Source organism: Pelodiscus sinensis, chromosome 3 (assembly GCF_052426305.1).
Source record: "Pelodiscus sinensis isolate ZL-2025 chromosome 3, ASM5242630v1, whole genome shotgun sequence".
Taxonomy (NCBI): domain Eukaryota; kingdom Metazoa; phylum Chordata; order Testudines; family Trionychidae; genus Pelodiscus; species Pelodiscus sinensis.
The window spans coordinates 65608646-65628359 of record NC_143054.1 but is presented as its reverse complement, the minus strand read 5'-3'; the positions used below and the strand labels follow the sequence as shown (position 1 = coordinate 65628359).

The 19714-nt window shown below is 45.9% G+C and overlaps 1 protein-coding gene across 5 annotated transcripts in view; it reads left to right on the top strand.

The window, feature by feature from the left end:
- Positions 1 to 19714, top strand: part of RNGTT (RNA guanylyltransferase and 5'-phosphatase) — a 433610-nt gene that overhangs the window by 203410 nt on the left and 210486 nt on the right. For all 5 annotated transcript variants that reach the window (XM_075923870.2, XM_075923868.2, XM_075923869.2 and 2 more), the window contains one exon: positions 9484 to 9648. In XM_075923870.2, coding sequence (XP_075779985.1) covers positions 9484 to 9648 — 165 coding nt within the window. The remainder of the gene's footprint in view (positions 1 to 9483; positions 9649 to 19714) is intronic.

The window sequence follows — 19714 nt, the reverse complement described above, 5'->3', positions numbered from 1 at the left end:
GCTGCCAAGTTGTTGAAATGGCATAGATGTTATTGAGGGAGCAAAAGACACCCTTGAATTAATTAGCTTTATTTAAATACATATATTCATGGACCTATCTTAAATAAAGATTTAAAATTTATATCAGCAATCATAATTCCACTGTGAAGAGAAATAGATACTAGCCCATTAGTATAGAAATCAAGAGATTAGACTTCAGGACCCTCTGAAAATGGAAAGACTTGATGGGATTTCTCTTTGGAAATGCAGATGTCAGCTTTCTGTGCTTTGAATTGTCATTAATACTGTCACACAGGCTGACATTGACATTTTACTCTGTGTTTATATCCCAGTCTTGTTCCACAATTATTAAAGTTAAGACAGTTGTGGCATATGGTCTGTTATGGTTCAGGAAATCAAGGCATGTGTGGCACTTATATGCATATTTTGTGTGGGTGTATATAGTATGTACTGAATTATTCATATTATTTAAGGTACTGCTTTTGGGAATAAAAAGGAATATGTTCTGCTGGCAGTTTATTTTCAGACCAAATTAAAAAGAGAGAGAGAGAGATTTTCAGTCTATCTCAGATCAAGCTAAATAACCACAGACTCAGAATGCTTTACTGAAGTAAAACCTGGCAGCATTGTGATAGCATTTCCATTAAAAACACTGTGCTTGGGGGATTCATAATTCAAATACCACACTTTTGCCAGCTACACAGTTATCCATAAGGAACTGTTTATGGTACAGTTGGACAGCATAGGATCAGACATAACAAGATGGACAGTAATTTTCACCCTTCTCACTTCCTACCTGAAGAATCCCAATTGGACTAGTGGTTATTTTTTCTCCTTTACCATGGCTGTTTTTGTCTGTTCTCCTCAGATCCTGAAACCCTAGGTTTATTTTTTTAATGTATCATTTCCTACCAAGTAGATCAAAATGTATGCCCAAGCAGTCCATTTTCTGTTTAGTATAACTATAAATTTGCTTTGTTTGGCTTTAGTTTGGCCTATTTGAACTGTATGCTCTGACATGACAAAATGCCTTTTTAGCAAGGAATGATCTGTGACTGGACAGCAGTGATGGAGAGAATTCCAGAATGCCTGGAAGGAGGAGAAATTTCCCCCATACTCTTGGCCATTGCCTGGGCAAGGGAGGGGCATGTGTCAGCCAATTTAACTAGCTTGAGCTTTCAAAAGTCTTTTGTTCTCCAGTTTGCTACAAAGAAGCAATTCCTGCTTAGCCATTTCTGGAACAAGAAAACATGCAGACGGCACTGCAGGAGGTATGGGAAAGAACCTGTACATGGTGGACAAGTAGTAACAAAAGCTTTAGAAGGCTTTTAGATCTTGGGGAACTTTGATTCAGAGGGGTCTTCCTCTCTACATGGTCTTAGGTGTTGGGCTAGGGTTGACACTCCTTAATAGCAATAGCGGCAGCTTGCTCGATAGATGGGGCAGAGACAGGCAGTCTCCATGCCTGAAAGTTTCTCCCCCATCTTTCCTGCTGTTCTCTCTCTGTCTCTTTCTCGAATGGTGTCCCAATTGGAAATCATGAGCCATATTCCTAGATGGGATATGGGTTCCCTATTGGAACCACTTTAATCTACATAGTTCCTGCAGACAGTATGGCAGAAGTTGTGTAGCTACAGGTGGCACAAGTCAGAGCCACATATCTCCAGCCAAGGGGGGAGAGGAGGAGCGGGAGCTGCTGCTTCTGTGATACGGGGAACAGTGCCTTATAGAAAGAGTGATGAGGACTGGGCAGTGGGATAGTAAATGGGAGCCAGCCAGAGGATATTGTGAAGACCAGGACTTTAATAGGGTTTAAAAAAGTACAAGACAAATTCATGGAGGTTAGGTCCATCAGTGACTACTAGCTAGAATGGGTAGGAGTGGTGTCCCTAGCCTCTGTGTGTCAGGTGCTGGGAATGGGTGACAGGGGAAGGATCACTTGATGATTACCTAGTCTGTTCATTGTCTCTGAGGCACCTGGCATTGGACACTATTGGAAGACAGGATACTGGGCTAGATGGGCCTTTGGTCTGACCAAATATGACGGTTCTTATGTTCATCCAATCTCTCATGCAAGTCCCACACTTTGGAGAGAACAATATGTTTATTTTATATCCACAGGTTGGTAGATGGGTGCACAGACCCTACTGCTTTAGTTGCTAATCACCCATGATTACAAGGGCACTTTTTATACCAGGCCTGGGCAAAATACGGCCAGCAGGCTGCGTCTAGCCTGCCAAGCTACCAGATCTGGCCCACAGAGGGAACGGGCAGCCCCAGGTAGGCTCCCCTGCTTGCCCCACAGGCCATGCAGAAACACGGCTGCTGGACTTCCTTTCTGTTTCAAAACTGGAGGGGAGGAGGAAGTTTCAGGAGCTGCCCTGCTTCCAGCACAATCCCATTGACTGGTTTCTGGACAGAAAACAGCCAATGGGAGCTGCTTGTTTGAATAACAGGCAGACAAGAAGAACCACACACTCTCTCCTCGGCTCAGTTATTCACTGAAGTATATGGCTGGGCAAGCAGGCTGGCTGGCTGGGAAATGTTTTAAGCTCTGCAAGCCTTAGTTCTACAGGCAGGCCAGGGTGGTTTGGCTGCTGGCTGGTAAGTCTCCTGGCTGCAGCCTGCCTCTGACACCTCACCCCCTCCCTGCCTCAACCCTCTGCCCCCCCTACTCAACATACCCAAACCTTCTGTCCCCCTTTGTACTCATACCCCCTACCAGACCTGGCACCCCAATCTCCTGCCCCAGTTCACAATCCCCTTCTACCTAAGTCACATCCCAAACCCCTGCACTCCAGTTCTCTGTCCTAAGTCACAACCGCCTGCTTCATCCCAACTCCCTCTCAGACTCCAGTCTCCCTCCTGTACCCAGTCTCTTACCCCAAGCTCCCATCCACCCTACCTCCATCCCAGACCCCACATCTCCACCATTAATATCATTAGAGAGTGTAGCCCTTGACCACTTTCCAAAATCTTGGAGTGTCCCCCTGTCAAAAATTATTGCCCACCTCTGTCTTATACCAAAGTCATGGTTCAGGGATCCAGGGCGTGGAGCAATGACTAACGTCAGAGAGGAATGATCAGCCGGTGGGCACAGAATGCCTGTGAGTATGACATTGGGAGGGAGGTTTGAGGTTTGTATCTGTGGGCATCTTGTTGTGCACTAAACTCACAAGGAGTTGTCCACATTAGAAAATGTATCACAACCGAGGTTTAAATATGAAGCCATTTGTCTTTTGATGATTTGGCTGAAGGGAAGTGCGCTGGGGCCTGCTCATTTCCCTGCTGTACATACTGATAGCTGAGCTGTACCCACATTATTCATCTGGAAAAAATATTTTTAAGGACTGCACTGAATTAAATTTAAGTATTTGGATACAGATGGGTGTGGAGCTGATTACACAGTAATAGCCTTGTGCTCAGTTGGTTTAGTGAGATGTTCACAAATGAGTTAGGTGAATGGGGCTACTAAGTCAACCCACGTACCTGGGATGTGAAAAAATCTGAACCGTGAGGTTAACCAGGGTAATTATGGATTTTGGAGTGGATTGTGATAACACAGGGGTATGCAGTACAGTGGTCCTGAGGTCTATTAGGTATGATTATGTGCATTTATCAATTTCTGGGGCTGGTGTTTTGCTTTTTGACAATAGGTGAGGAGTCAGGCAGGAGACAGGTATTGGCATGGTAGATGGAGGTGTACCCATGCTAATTGTTGCGCCTCCCAGTATCTGGTTTCTAGAGTAAGTAATGAGTAAAAAGGTAAATGAGATATGACATTTTGCAGTTGGATTCAGCACTCATAAGCAGGGAGGAGCCTGATGTCTTTGCACACTGATGCACCCTTTGTCCTTCACTGTCTGGTAGCCTCTGTCATCACACCCTTTTTTATATATGGGGAGTGTGAGAGGGTTAGACTTTATACCCGAGTCCAGGGCTCCCCAGCTCCCCTCCTTCCTAGCAGTTTCCTGCAATTGTATGAGTCCCTCGCCCTGATCCTCAGTCCGTTGGCATCCAGTACTCCTGGCTGAGACTCTGAGGCTCCGTCTCCTGTGTCTGGTTCCACCTCCTTGTCCATCCCACTTCCCGTAATATGTGGAGGCTCCTTCCTCTGGACCTCCCCTGGAGTTATTCTGGTAAGTGAAAGGCACAAAGTGGGAGCCAGCCAATCCCGTGTTCCTGCACTTCTCTCCCCTCTTATACGTCTCCTCCCATGCTTACGTGCCTCTACCTTCAGTTCCGGCATCAGTATGCTCCGGGCCCTCCCCTGCACTGACGCCCTCCTGACGGGTTTCCTTTGGGGCCCCCACGCCTACTCTGCCACCCCTGGGCGTATCCGTGTCTACGCTCTCGCTCAGCGAGAGGCTCCGGCCACAGTGCTACGTGGCTCTGCTCCTCCGTCACTCTCCCGCCCGGCCGGCATGGGGCGGGGCTGGCTCCTTCCCTAGCTCCAACCACTGGGAATTTATATTTTCACACAGCCTCAGCGCATGTGCTGCAGGGGTGGCAGTCCACCCCCTCCCCAGGCTGCTTCAATGGGTCTGGTAGTGCGGGGGTCCACACCCCCGTCACAGGGAGGAGGGGAGAGATTTCAAAAAAGATCTGAGTCCATGGAGTTGATTGGTGATGATCTACTCTAAGTTATTGTTTATCTTTTGATTAAAGCCCTGGAACGAGTAAATGGCTCGTGTGAGAATGGGGGGGGGGGGGAGGGGAGCACAGAAGGCAGTGTAGTGCCCCTTTCTGAGAGATAATTAATAAAGTTAGAGTTTCCCATTTAAATCCATGCTGTGTGTCATTTAGTCGTGTTGTCTGAGTCAGTGGAGAGCAACTTTCAGCCTTTCTGTTTTCTATCTGAAGAACTGAGTTAGTTATTTTTTTCTTCTTTATTGTCTATACTTCCTAATTTCGTTTTTAAAAACTGCTTATTTTTCCATCTAGTAGATGAAAAGGGACTTGTTGACATATGTATTTTTGATTTAATATAGTAAAAGTTTGCAATTTGCTTTTAGTTTCAACTATTTAAATTTGCCAGGTCGGAAAGAGTTTAGATTTAAATCCATCTATTTGCCTGTGTTTGTAAAATAGACTATTTTTTATGGATTTCAAAACTTTTTTGCTTATTTAGATTCATCCAGTTAGGGACTTTGATTCACATTTCAGGGATAATCCTGTTGTTGTATGGTTGGTGATAGGGAGTTGCATTAAAAACAAAAGAGTGTTAACAAAAGTACTGTGGAATACAACCATAGCATCTTTTGATCTCTCAGTGCAATTACAAAGAGTTACACCACGTTACGAGAGCTTAAATAGGAAGAGGTATTAAAGAGACTTCTTTTCTCTCTGGGTGCATGTCTCAAGGTGAATTTTTACTCATGGTTTAATATATATTAATTAATCCATGCTAACACCATTGCAAATTCTAGTGTAGATTAGGCATAAATGTTTCTTGCTAGTTGAGTCTAACCCTAAGAGATACTATTACAATAAACTTTTTTTTTTTTTTTTTGGAACAAAACACTTGGGCATAGCTTGCATTACAATTTAAAATCTTTTTAATGATGACATCTTAAAACACAGCTAAAGTGCCATATCAAACAGCACTGAACTAATAATAATCTCCCTTCACAAATGATCAGAACCTGTAAAATCCTGAAGTCAGTTCAGGTACTCAGGTATTTATAGGTCTTAAAAAAACCAAACCTTCTCATAAATGTCTAATGAAGCATGTCACATTCAGAATTATGCCAAATTTCTGTTGTGGATGTTCCTCCTAATGTTGATATATGCCATCAAGAGCCAGCAATGTCCCACTGCCTTGTATACTGGCCAAACTGAACAGTCTCTATGATAAAGGATCAATGGACATAAATCAGACGTCAGGAATGGTAACACATGTAAACCTGTAGGGGAACATTTTAACCTCCCTGGACATTCAATAATGGATTTAAAAGTAGCCATTCTTCTACAAAAGAATTTTATTACCCAATTACAGAGGGAGACAGCTGAACTGGAATTCATTTACAAACTCAACACTATCAGCTTAGATTTGAATAAAGATATATTCACTGATTAATGCACAACAAAGGCAATTTCCCCTGCCATGCATGGGACACCTCCAGCCTGGGACAGCATCATTAATACTGGTCTGACAATTATTAGGTAACTGCTTTTGCTGTTATATATATACTCTGGATTAGGGATGTAAGCAACTAATCGACCAGTCAGCTATCCAGTAAGCAAAAGCTTTGTTACCAGCAAAGGCGTACTAGTAAACTAATTAAGACTGGGGCTGCTGACTAGATGGTAAATGCCTTTGTCCCAGAAGGAGATCCGGCCTGGAACCCACTGTATCTATCACCAGCAGATTTCTCAGATGGAAATAAACACAGACTATGATTTCAAATTTAAAAGATATAAAAGTGTATTGAATACAACAGGTAACCAATGAACTTGAATAAATCCAATACAACACTGTAAAACCAACCCTACACCCTTTTAAAATAATGAGGTGTTATGCAGTGTGTAAAGGAAATTATACTCAGTCTGTCCGGAGATGGTAACCGACAGCCGAAGCTTAGGACCTGCAACCCTTTAGCTCAGATAGCCTCGGTGGAGGAACACTGAGGAGTCCTTGTTGCTCTGTCGATGGTGTGACAGTCAGTTTGTGAGTAGATCACACACAAGATGGTTTTCCCAGCTCTGGAATAGAGGACATTCACCATAGAAATCGGAGTTAGGCGGTGTGTCCGGTTTGTCCTTGACAGGTAGCTAGAGTCCACTGGCACCGGGCTTTCACCACAATGGTGGGTTGAAGCACCCTGCTAGATGCTGGTCTGTTATCAGGATAGGTCCCGGCCTTCACCACGGTCCTGGAGACAGCAAGCTAGGTGAACGATGAACTCATTAAGGAACGAAGGAACCTGAGAAAAACTAGGAACTCAGGAACCCGAACTCTCTCAGGGTCCAAGCTTATAAACGCCTCTGGGCGAGAAAGCAGCTGGAGTGCCGAGTCTAGAGAATGGTGCTGGGTGCAGACAAGCTGGTGCGGTGTGCATGGACATGTGCTGTGTGCAGAGGGTGGTTTTGGCGGCAAAAGTCCTTTCAGTCTGTTGGGTACCATGTTAAAATCCCATCATCCCATTTTGGATTGTCCCTTTAGTCACAGTCTCCATTTTGGTTTCAGTGCATTTCTATTCCCATCAAGTTCCTACTAACAGCTTATTGAATAGTCGACACACTAGTCAACTAGTCACTCCCCCCCCCCCCCCCCCCGATGCCCTTGCTGCCTCTATGAGAAAGAGGGAGTGCTACGGGGAACTGGCTTAAGCCAGCTTTGTGGGAGGGGGCAGGGTGCAGCAGTAACAGTCCACTTTTGTTTTTACAATTACAGACTAACATGGCTACTCCTCTGAGACTTTTCATATATCAGTCTAGCTTTGACCTTTACATAAAGGAACGAGCGGTACTATGCTGTAACTAGTTTTGAAATAAAAAATTTAGTATTAGAACTGTGGGAGATAATTACTTCAGAATAGATGTGAGAAGGAAAAAAATATATATTTTTAAGCAGAATTAGGTGATTAGAAGATTCCATATGAATTCACAGAAAAGAATTGAAATGCTACTACTGAAGGCCTGAAATCAATTTATGCCACTACAGCAAAATCTTTTAAAATGATTAGCTGTAATATAATTGTGTAAATACAATTTTCTGTTTATTTTGAATTTCTTACAAGACGTGAGTAAGTGCAGAAGTGATTTTAGGAAAAGTAGCAGAATAACGGGGTTGTGTACTTCAGCATATGTAACCAGAAAAGATTATTTGAGAATCGTGACATTTTTCACAAATCATTGCAAAAATCAAGGCGGTGATACCTTGTACTTTCCTAAATTGTAAATAGAAAATAAATCCCCAGTGGGTGATACATTTGCTGATCCCAAAGGCGGCCACTTCTGATAGTCCTTTAAAAAAATCACTAGTCTAGTTTTCTATTTTCTTGCTTATAACTTTCCAAACCTTGCATAGTTCAGGGTCAACTTTTTGTGCCTTGTTTGCGGCATGAAGTATATCCAGGATAGTTTGTGGAAAAAATAGTATTTTTGAATATGAAGGAGAAAGAAGCAGAGTAAGGAATAGACTAGGCAAAATAAGTCTCATTAGTGTTATAGACTGGACATAATAATGATAAAACATGAACTATATTCCTTGGATTGCTATAAAATTGACTGATTTGGTTGAAATTCACATTTCTAAAATTAGTATTACATTTTTGCATAATCTATTACTATTCAGTTAATGGCAGCTACAGTAAGTCACATGCTAAATGTAACTAACTACAATATGACCATTATTAATGTTCTAGATGTGCTTTTTGAACTGCCCTATTTATCTGGTATATTCCACCAAATGAGTAAAGAAGGGTTGTAAAATGAGTAATTTCTTTCAGATCTCGAAAGGCCATAGTTTAACACCTGAGAATTAAACAAGAACTTTAGTATCTTTTATGACTGAGCTATAACCTAGTCTACTAACTTACTGTCCTTATGTATTACTGGTTTTTGCAGCTTTTCTAATCTACAGCTTCATTTTCATTATCTTCATTTTCTACAACAGAAATGCTAATGTCTAGTTCTTAGTGCAAAAGTGTTTGTAGTACATATGAAGTAAGGGTTTTCCTTAGCTGTGCTACTAGATACCATTAAGTTATGAACAAAGGGGACTAAAGTATATTACATGTTGGCTCTCCCTGGTTCCACACACTGGGGACTTTACTGGTCCTGGATGAGGGATTTTTCTGGGCCAGGGGAGCTTATTTCTGGCCCCACTTCTCCACTAGGCTTCCTAGCTCTCCCCACCACCCAACTGAGCCGCACACCAGCTCTGACTCCAACCCCCCCCATAGTCCAGTTGAGCCCTGCACTGACTTGCAGACGACCCCCTCCCCCAACCCAGCTGGGCATGCATTCTCCCCGCCCCCTGACTTGCATATAGTGCTAGGCTCCTGCCCTGTTGCCACCCTCTCCCTCCTCCTGCAGCATGCCAGGACTCTCTGATCTTGTAACTTTTGTGGTCCTTCTGGACCATGGATGTTGCTGGACTACAGGGTTTGTTTATAAAGGTACAACATGTAGTAAAATACTATTATTAATAATACTGTTATGGTTACCTAACACAATTCTGTGCTTACAAAATCATCAGTTTTAGATTACTTGATCTCTTATTTCTAGAGCACACAAGTTTAGCAAGACTTTTTTTTTTTTTAATTATCCTTGGATAGGACCTCTTTAGCTCTAGAAAAATATGTGGAAGCTGGGAAGATTGACATAAATGTGAATATTTTGTTGTGTTTGATTATATTCAATGTACCTCTATCTGTATAAATATTTTGTTTATAAATATTTTGTATGGGGAACCTCAATCTAATCATAATTTAATAAGCATTTAGGTTTTTATATTTTTTTTGTCTAAATTGGCAGGGACAGCCAGTTGGAGAATGTGATTTTAACATTCGACTAGCATGTATAGAAAAAGAGATTATATTTCCACGGCATGAAAAGATGAAGAATGGTCTCATTGACAAAGCACAGGAACCATTCAGTGTTCGAAACAAACCGTTTTTTGACATCCACACGGCAAGAAAGGTAAATTTATTGATTTTAGGTTTATTAATGTTGTGGCTTTATCTGTTCCTTCTGGTGTACCATTTTCTCCATTTACAAAACCCTTCTTTACTTTTCCACAAACTTCAGTTTTATCTCTCAATGCTGAATTGTTGTTGTTGTGTTGGTCCCAGGAATTAGAGCTATGAAGTGTGTAAGGTAGTACAGGCAGTCCCCGGGTTACGTACAAGATAGGGACTATAGGTTTGTTCTTAAGTTGAATTTGTATGTAAGTCGGAACTGGCTCCCAGATTCAGCCGCTGCTGCTGAAACTGACCAGGGGCTGACTACAGGAAGCTGGAGGCAGAATTGAGGTATAGACTATGGTCAAGGATCTACCCTTTGAGAGTTTCAAACTATTTGCCAAGTGCATAGATGAATCTCTGTGTTCTCTAAAAGACTCTGTAATAACTCTCTGCTCTTTCAGCATATATAGATCAGTGTTGAAAAGATATCAGGGGAAATACCAGCATAGCTCAAGAGTCCAACCTCCTTTCACTCCTTCTGGGTCAGTATGATGCACAGCGAAGGCTACAAAGACCCCGCTGAAGCACAGGCAAATGCTGCATCAGGAGGCTACATCTCTCACACCTTCGTCTAAAACACAATTTTGAATTTTTGATTGAAATGCCCTGGAAAGTATCCATTCTGTTTGCTGCAGCCATCTTTAACAGCCCAGCGGTTTGACAACTGTTTAGCCCCTTTTTATCTATCATGATAGCACATCACTTTAGAAAAAGCGGGTTATGGAAATAATCAGCAAAGGGTGTTCTCCATTTCATTCCCTATGCGTGCTCCACTTCCTGCCCTCGCTTCTGCTTTGGAGCTCAAAGTTAAGTTCTACAATAGGCTATGTATAGATGCCATCTGCAGTGTGATATGGAGAGGAGCATATGTGCGACCCAGTGGGTGCTGCTACCAAAGATCTCCCATCCCAGGTGCAAGGGGCTCTGCTGCACCTACATTGGAGCACCTGTCTGACACATACCTCGAAGTACATTAGTTATTGCACATGGTGAGCAACCTACTATCTCAAATAAGAGTCTGGCGACTTATCCTTAGCCTCATCCTCAGGAAGTAAGGTTGAGAAACCCTTTTCAGATCTCTCTTTTTTGTTACTTATCCCTCACAGCAGGAAGAGTAAGCCCCGGCCATTCCCATGACAGTAACATCTATGAAAAGATCTTGCTTCTCCACAAGGGAGAGTTCCTTCTCTCCCTCACTCTTCTCCATACACACCCTCCAAAATTGGAGGAAAACAAAAGGAGAATCCATAAACTCTAATGACATAAATGTTTGCAACCATCAATCAAAGGAGTGTAGTCATGATAGAAATTCAAGTAGAAAAGGAGTTGTCATTGAAAATAAAGAACCTACTCTCTAAGGTAAAATCAGATTGCATCATAGTGCTGAATGCCTTTTTTGAAGGGGTGATTTTGGACCACCAGGGGTGACTTCAATATTCCACAAAAAACAAATGCTGAAGAATTCCTTCCCCTCCTAAAAATCATCACAGTGGTGGATCTCTGGAAAAGGCTAAACTTCTTTCAAAGTATGAGAATTTTCAGAGAATGTCATGTCTTCCCTAAGGATTCTGCCAGCCAGAAAACAGCAGCACAGAAGAAACTTAGAGGCTCTTCTCCCTCAAAGCTCCCACAACATGGTTGCAGTAGGAGTTGGACTTAATCAGCAATTCTTTGGCAGAAACAATATTTCAATCAGTTTTGAATGGACAGATAAATATTGAAGCTAGTATCCTCTTTGTTCTTCAGGAGCTGCACTTCCCAACTAAGGTCTTCATTGTTACTCTAATATCCAGGAATCCCACCCTGTGCTGGGTTATGCTTTAAAGAAGACATTACATTAATATACTGTCAACTGTAGGAGAAGAGGAGGAATTTCTGAAGGTTATATTTAATTTTCTTAATTGCTAAGAAGAACTCAGAATGGATCTGTGTTGTTTTAGTTATGGAGGGTTAAGAGATCAGAACACTATAGTGGTTCTGAAATTGTCATGAGATCTTCTGACAGATGTGGTTTGAGAGCATATTTCTGAATCTCCAGGAACTGGAATTTTCTCATGTTTGGTCATACAAGGTATCCTTGCCAGAACAAAACTAACTTTGGCTACAACAGTGATAGCTGCCAAATTAAATTCTCTAGAAATTCTCCTTGTCTTGGTCAAGATCAGGAGTGGGCAATAATTTTTTGCTGGGGGCCACTTGAGAAATTTTTGCAGTGGCTCTGGGTCACTCTGGAAGGGGTGGGGCCTCAAACAGAAGAGACAAGGCCAGGATACCTCCCTGCTTCCCCACCCACAGACCATGATTGGTCTGGGGGTGGGAGAGCGCCTTCCCCTCCCCCGACCCGAGGTTCCCCTTGGGCACCCATGCCCCTGGCGATGGGAGGAAACTTTGCACACTTCCCCTTCTGCCCCCAGGCCAATCAGGGCTTGGGGGTGGGAGAGTGTGCAGTCACTTCCTGCCCTGCCATGTGCTCCTTACAGGACGAGGCAGGGCAGAGGAAACATTGCGTGCTCCTCCCGCCCCCAGGTCCTGATTGGCCTGTGGGCAAGGGAGCATGCAAAGCCTCCTTCTGCCCTGCCAGGAGCACATGGCACTTCTAAGTTTGCCAGTTAGGGTTTGGGGACCGGGATTGTGTGAAGCCTCCTCCTGCTCTGCCAGGAGTGTGTGGCACTGCATGCTCCTGGCAGAGTGGAGGAAACTTTGTATACTTCTCCCTACTTGATCTGGGAGCAGGGGAACGGCAGGGCCTCCGTGTGCTGGATCAACCCGCTTGGTGGGATGGATCCAGCCCACAGAGGCCCTTTTGCCCACCCCGTTCAAGATGTTGATCAGGGCATTCTCATTTATTACTGCATTAGGGTAGCCACTCTGCAAACTCACTCTGACTGTGTTCCCCATGTATGTGGAGTTGTAATAAACCTGAAGATAAGCTCATGGAGACTCTCTGAGGATAGATCATTTGGGGATTTTAACACCTACAGTTCTAATATCCAGAATTACAGAGACAAGAATAGCTCCTTGCACTTGTACTTCCAACTCCTATGATGTCTAGCATCACACACAAATGCAGTCCATGACTGAGGTTATACATGCAGAAGATTTATCTTTTATCACTGATGTCGGACTCAAAAACAGATCCAGAGTAGTACAGATGCCTTGTAAAATGCTCCATTTCCTGTATTAGAGGGACAAAATCAAGGAACAACTCTGAGAATCCCAGACTCCAGGATTCTGATGCCAGACACCAGTCTCTGTGGCAACCAGATACGTGAATCAGCACCACAGAAAAGAGGCTCAAGGAAGAGCGAAATCATATGACATAAACTTGCTGGGACTGAGAACCATCCAGCTGCCTCTAAGAAATTCACTGAAATTCCACTTACAAACTATCACATACTAATAGAGTCAGACAGTACTGTGAAATGAATATTTAAAAATATTTTAATTCAATTATTTTCTTTTAGCTAACAGTGCAAAATTATAAACACACACTAAGGACCAATGGAAATCAATTTTGTCTTTCAAGAAGAAACTAATGGATAAAACAGTTTAAATTAGAGAAATGAGGTATCTTAGCATATGTTTAGATTGAGGAGTTAAATTGATGTTTTAGATATTGGCATAGAGAATATGCTTAAGTTTTCAGACTATACAAAGCTGGGAGGGTTTGCAAGTGCTTGGGAGGATAGGCTCATAATTGAAAATGATCTGGACAAACTGGAGAAATGGTCTAAGATAAATAGAATGAAGTTTAATAAAGACAAATGCAAAGTACTCCACAAAGGAGGAGAAAACAGTTTCACACATACAAATGGGAAGTGACTTTCTAGGAAGGAGTACTGTAGAAAGAGATCTAGGGGTCATAGTGGACCACAAGCTAAACATGAGTCAACAGTGTGACATCATTGTATTAACAGGAGTGTTGTGAGCAAGACACGAGAAATATTTCTTTGCCTCTACTATGCAGTGATTAGGCCTCAGTTGGAGTATTGTGTCTAGTTCTGGGCAACAAAATTCAAGAAAGATGTGGAGAAATTGGAGAGGGTCCAGAGAAGAGCAAGAAAAATGGTTAAAGGTCTAGAAAACATGCCCTATGTGGGAAGACTGAAAGTACTCATTTAGTTTAGTTTAGAAAAGAGAAGACTGAGAAGGAGACATGATAGCAGTTTTCCGGTATCTAAAAGGGTGCTAGGAGGGAGGGAAATTTGTTTTCATTGAACTATGATGATAGGACAAGAAGCATTGGGCTTGAATTGCAGCAAGGGAGGTTTTGTTTGGATATTAGGAAAAACTTCAGTCTCAGGGTGGTTAAATGCTGGAATATATTGCATAGGGAGGTTGTGGAATCTCCATCATTGGGAGATATTTAAGAGCAGATTAGATAGACATCTGTCAGGGATGATGTAGATGGTATTTGGTCCTGCTGTGAAGGGAGGGGACTGGGCTTGATGACCTCTCGAGGTCCCTTCCAGTTCTAGTATTCTTTGATCCTATGAAATGTTAAAAATAGAAAATGAAAATAGTTTTATATTAACATGTTATTAATTTTATAAGGGAATTTGTATACATAATATGACTTTTGGCTTTCTTATGGAGAATTTAGCAATTTATACCACTTTTTAGGTGACAACTAGAAGGCCGAATAAATACTGAATGATCTCTCGCAGGCAGTATAATGGACCAGAGAGAGTTATAAATGTCATCTGTTGGTTATACCCATTAAACAGCAGTATTAATCTATGCAGAATTTTTTATATAATATTTAAAAACACATACAAAGTTAAAAACAGGTAAGTTGCTTGCTTTATATCTATCCTTGTTCACTTTTGACAGCTTATCTCTTAAGAACTGGTTGCTCTCGGGAGGTGAAGCTTAGAATTTAGCAAAATGTGGTTTAATATTGTAGCTCGGTCAAAGTCAATACGGCTTAGAAATAGTTGCCAAGAGATCACTATCAGAACTGGTCTGTTGGGATCTGAAGCACATCTGTGGGACACTTTTTTGTAATTATGACCCAAAAAGACTGGAAGCTACACTCATGTTTGTTTGCTTATTTTCTTGTCTATTTGAATAAAATCTCTCTAGTGGGCTACATTCCTTCTGCTAACTGTTTGCATGGCTATCTTTAACAATATCGGAATATGAAGTATTTGCATTATTTGGATTTGAAGCTATTGGATCTAAATAACAGCTATTGTTCCTTCTGTTTTTTCCCCAAATGTGTATAGGTTGTATACTCTGGACTGTAAGCTTTTCTAGGCAGAATATCCATCTGCAAAGTGTCAAGTATAGTGTTGATATAATGCTACTACTGCCTATAATGCATCAATACTCTGTTTTTGTGCCTGAGATTCAACTACTTTTTAATATTTAATTTTTCTCCTCATCTGAATGTTTTGTGAGAAGATTGGGAAGAACATTTATATATTAGTGCCATAAAATATTGAATCTTAGTTTGTTTTATATACTGAAACGGCTTCTGACATACTGCTTGAGAATACACTTGAACCTCTTTAGCAACTTGAGGTAAAAAAGGTTTTTACTGAAGTACAAATCATTATAGAGTACTAACCATGTGTGATGTGTCATAAGATAAATCCCTAATGCACTGTGTTTATTTGTTATTGGGAGTAGGGTGCAGGGTCTGGGAGGGAGGGTGTGTGAGGGGGATGGGAGTGTGGGATCTGAGCATGTAGGGGATGCAGGTGGGGCACTTAACTGGCACCACATTCTCAGGGGGCACAGGTGGCTCTGGCCCCCACCATTCTCAGGCCCCACTCTCACCACCAATGTTTCCTTGACAATTTTCCATTCATGTGCAGAATAAATGTAGTAGTTCTTCGAGGGTTTGCTCATGTCCATTCAAACTAGGTGCATGCGCGCCGCGTGCACGGTTCCCGGAGCATTTTTTTCCCAGCTGTACCCGTCGGGCCGGCAGGTCGCCCCCTGGAGTGGTGCCGCTATAGCTGAGCGTAAGTACCCTGCCGGCCTTCCCCCTCCTCAGTTCCTTCTTAGCGCCCGTGACGGTCATTGGAACTGTTCTCTTCTGCTGATCCCAGCGTGCTTTTCCTCACCCCTTGAAAGTTCTGTTTGTATAGTTAGCTTCAGTAGTTGTTACGTAGTTGTTAAGTGAGTTGGAGCTTGAACCCCCTTCCCCCATAGGGGGTCGGTGATGCCAGGCCCGCAGGGCTTTAAACCTTGTGTGGAGTGTGCTAAACCCATGCCCAAGGGGGACCCTCATGAACAGTGTCTGAAGTGTTTGGGGGAAGCTAATCTGGCCGCCGCCTACAAGATCTGCAAGGATTCAAGCTGCGAACCAAGAGGGAGAGAGACTCCTGTCTTAAGTTGCTCCTGATGGAGTCGACGCTGCAGTCCGTGTCCTCCAGAGAAGCTTCGGTGCGCAGCGGGAGTCGTGTTCGGACCTTCCCTGCACCGAAGTATGGAAGAAGACGGCACTGCGGCACCGGTCCTGGTCCTCGACACCAAAACGGGTGAAGGAATCCAGCAGGAGATCGCCCGAGCGCCGGCACCACCGGGATGGTCGCTGATGGAGCCGCACTCCGGTCCCGGGCTCGCCTGTTAGGCCTTCAAAGGGGACTCAGAAGAAGAGACAGGCCACGCGCCGAGCAGGGAGCCCCAGGCCCACTCTGACCTGATGCCCTTCTTTGCCGGAGGTCTTCGAGGCTGCTCAGGACCTGATTGAGCTTACGGCCTTGCCTCCTTCACCTCCCTCCTCAGAGGGGTCATTGACTTCAGCTCCGGAAGCCTTGGGGGTACCTGTGGTCTCCCGGGCCCTGGAGTCCTGGCTGGCACCGGTAGAGTCGAGGGACCGTCCATCGCTGCTGGCCGCAGTGGTATGAGGACAGACTGTGCCGGTACCGGTGCAGGTGGTACTGCTGGCTCCGTCTCCTGCCCATCCACTCCCGGAGACCATGCTGTTGGGGCTCCGGTGCCCTAGTTGTCACTGCAGGCACTGTCCTTTTTGTCCCAGCAGGCGTCGTCCGTACCGGCGCCACAAGCCCTCCCGCCGATGCAAGCACTGCCGGTACCGTACTTGCCGGCACTGCAGGTAACGGTTCTTCCGGCACCTCAGGCACCGGCCTTGCCGGCACCGCAGGCACCGCGTGACCCGGTGCCGCAGCCTCCGCATCTGCAGCCCCACCCCCATGCGGGGAAGCCAGAGTTGATGGCGCGATTCCGCCCTGGGGCGGTGCAGGGTCAGCCCGCATGGGAACCTCCATAGTCGGCGTCAGCACTGTCCTCGGAGTCGGAGGCAGAGTCGAAGCGATCCATGGGGTCCTCACGGTTGTCGGCCTGGCACTGATCCCGTTCCTGGCACCGGACGGTACCGTTAAGTTTTGAACAAACGTGGCCACCTCAGGCCCAGCAGCCCTGGCCTTTTTGGACACCCTGAGCCTATCACCAATGGCAGGAGTCACTCCTGCATGATGGGTCTGTTAGTGGCTCGTGGCAGAGGTCCACGCCCTAGGCCTCCCTGTCCAGAGCTCCACCTTCACCTAAGGGGACTAGCCCCAAGAGCCACCTGGACCTGGGGGACTGAGCAACGGGGACCCAGCAGCAGCCCGGAGGACCTCAGCACCCGGCTCCTGTTCAGGAGGCGGTGGAGCAACCGGTCCTGAGTCATGAGTCCCCTGCTTCATCGTCCCCGGAGAAGGCCCTGGCTGGTCCGGCTCCGGCTATGTTGGCTACGGATGCTAGATCCCACCAGGAACTGCTGCGCCGGCTGGCTGCAAATCTTGGGATACCGGTAGAGCCGGTGACCGAGGAGTCAGATCTGATGGTGGACGTACTTACAGATGATGCTCCAGCAAAGTTGGCATAGCCACTAAATAAGACAGTGGCAAAAATCACCAACACGTTGTGGCAGACGCCGGCCTCTATCTCCCCAACTCTCAAAGGGGTAGAGAGAAGGTACTATGTCCTGCAGTCGGGGCATGAGCACCTATACTCACACCTGGTACCGGGGTCTATGGTGGTCCAGGTGGCTGCCCAAAAGGAGGGGCAGGGGTATGATGGCGCGTTGGGGATCCCCCATCTCCTGCACCCCGAAATGGCACAAACAGACTGCACCAGCCGGTGGAATAGAGGAAGTTTATTGCCTCTCCAGGATACAGCACAGCACAGATGTAATCTGGTCACAGAGCTGGGCTAGGATGCCTCAGGCCCCCTTGAGATGGGGGGAGACTGGGCCCCTAAACTCCAGCCCCTTTCCCTAGGCTGTCTCCTCCATGCTCCCAGACAGCAACTAACCCACACTCTTCCAGCCCTGCCCCCCAGCCAGGGTAGCATTCCACCTTCCTTTGTTCCTCTCCATGGGGGTGTCTGGTTCAACAGGTTTGGCATCACCTTTGCATAATGAGGTTTTCCCTGCTGGGTCTTGTTCCAGACAGCAGAGGTCACCACAGCCCAGCAAGTACCCCCACTACGTCACAAGGGGCAACTGGGCCCATCCCCTAAAGTGAAAGACCCTAAGCGCATGGACCTGATGGGGCGCAAGATCTATGCGACGGGGAGTGCAACTGTGTATCGCCAACCAGCAGGCCATGCTCAGTTGCTATGCCTACAACACCTGGCAGGCGATGGACAGATTCCGTGACAGATTGCCTCCGGAGCACAGACAGGAGTTCTCAGCCCTGATCACGGAGAGCAGAACGATCGCATGCACCATCCTGCAGGTGTCCCTGGATGCGGTGGACTCCGCGGCCAGGACAATGGCATCGGGCATGGTGATGCGGCACAATGCCTGGCTGCAGGTCTCAGGGATCCCGTTAGACTTGCAGGCCACAATCCAGGACCTGCCATTCGATGGGAAGGCCCAGTTCGCTGAGAACACCGACTCCAGACTCCTCAGCCCGAAGGACACCAGGTCAACCCTGTGATCGTTGGGTATCCATTTGCCGGCTCTCCAATGCAGGCAGTTGCCGAATAGGCAGCCACATAGGGTCCCCCCGCAGGCCGCACGCCCTGACTATTGGCGGCGGAGACCATGTGGTCTGTTTGGGCCCTTCACCCAAGCGCAGTGCCTGGGGGTCCTGCAACAGGTGCCGCTGGCTGCAGCAGGAGGCAAGCAAGGGAGCCACTCAGCCGCCTCCATCCCTGCCCAAGCAGCAGTTTTGAGGGTGCGCTTGGGAACCGCATACCGTTGCCAGCCATTGCCCTCCCATTTGGAGACAGACTGTCCCACTTTGCCCAGGCCTGGTCGGGTATCACCTCGGACAAATGGGTGCTGGACATAGTGTCTCGGGGTACTCCATCCCCTTCCTGGGACCCTTCCCTTCCCTCCCCCTTCCCTCTTCAGGTACCCCTCTCTTCCAGTTTACGGTCTACGGCACCCAGGGTGTTTACAAAATGTATGGCAGTGGTAGCAGCCTACCTCAGGCGGATGGGAGTCCAAGTCTTCCCATATTTGGACGACTGGCTTGTCAGAGGTCGCTCAAGAGATCAGGTGCTTGCGCACATAGGTCTGGCGCGGTCTCTCTTCAGCGAGCTGGGCCTTGTGGTAAACGAGGAGAAGTTGACCTTTACCCCCACTCAGAATATAGAGTCTGAGTCCTGTGTGCCAGGACGGGGCGCACCTACGTCCCGAGTTCTAGGTTCCAGGCGATACAAATCCTAGTGTCGGCCCTGCAGCTGTCTCCCCTGACAACGGTGCGGTCGTGCATGAAGCTGCTGGGCCATATGGCAGCCTGTACCTATGTGGTCAAACATGCCAGGCGGAGGCTCAGACTGCTGCAGGTGTGGTTGACGGGGGCGTTCAACCAAGCAAGGGACAGCTGGGACAGGATCCTTACCGTTCTACAGGGAGTCCTCGCCTTGCTCCGCTGGTGGACATTGGAGCGCAAGATGTGTTCGGGAGTTCCTTACCGTTCTGCAGGTGTGCCCCCCAACCGTCGTCGGCACAGCTCATCATGGACACATCCGACGACGGTTGGGGGGCACACCTGCAGGACCGCAGGATGCAAGGGCTGTGGAATCCGCAAGAACTGGGGTTGCATATAAAC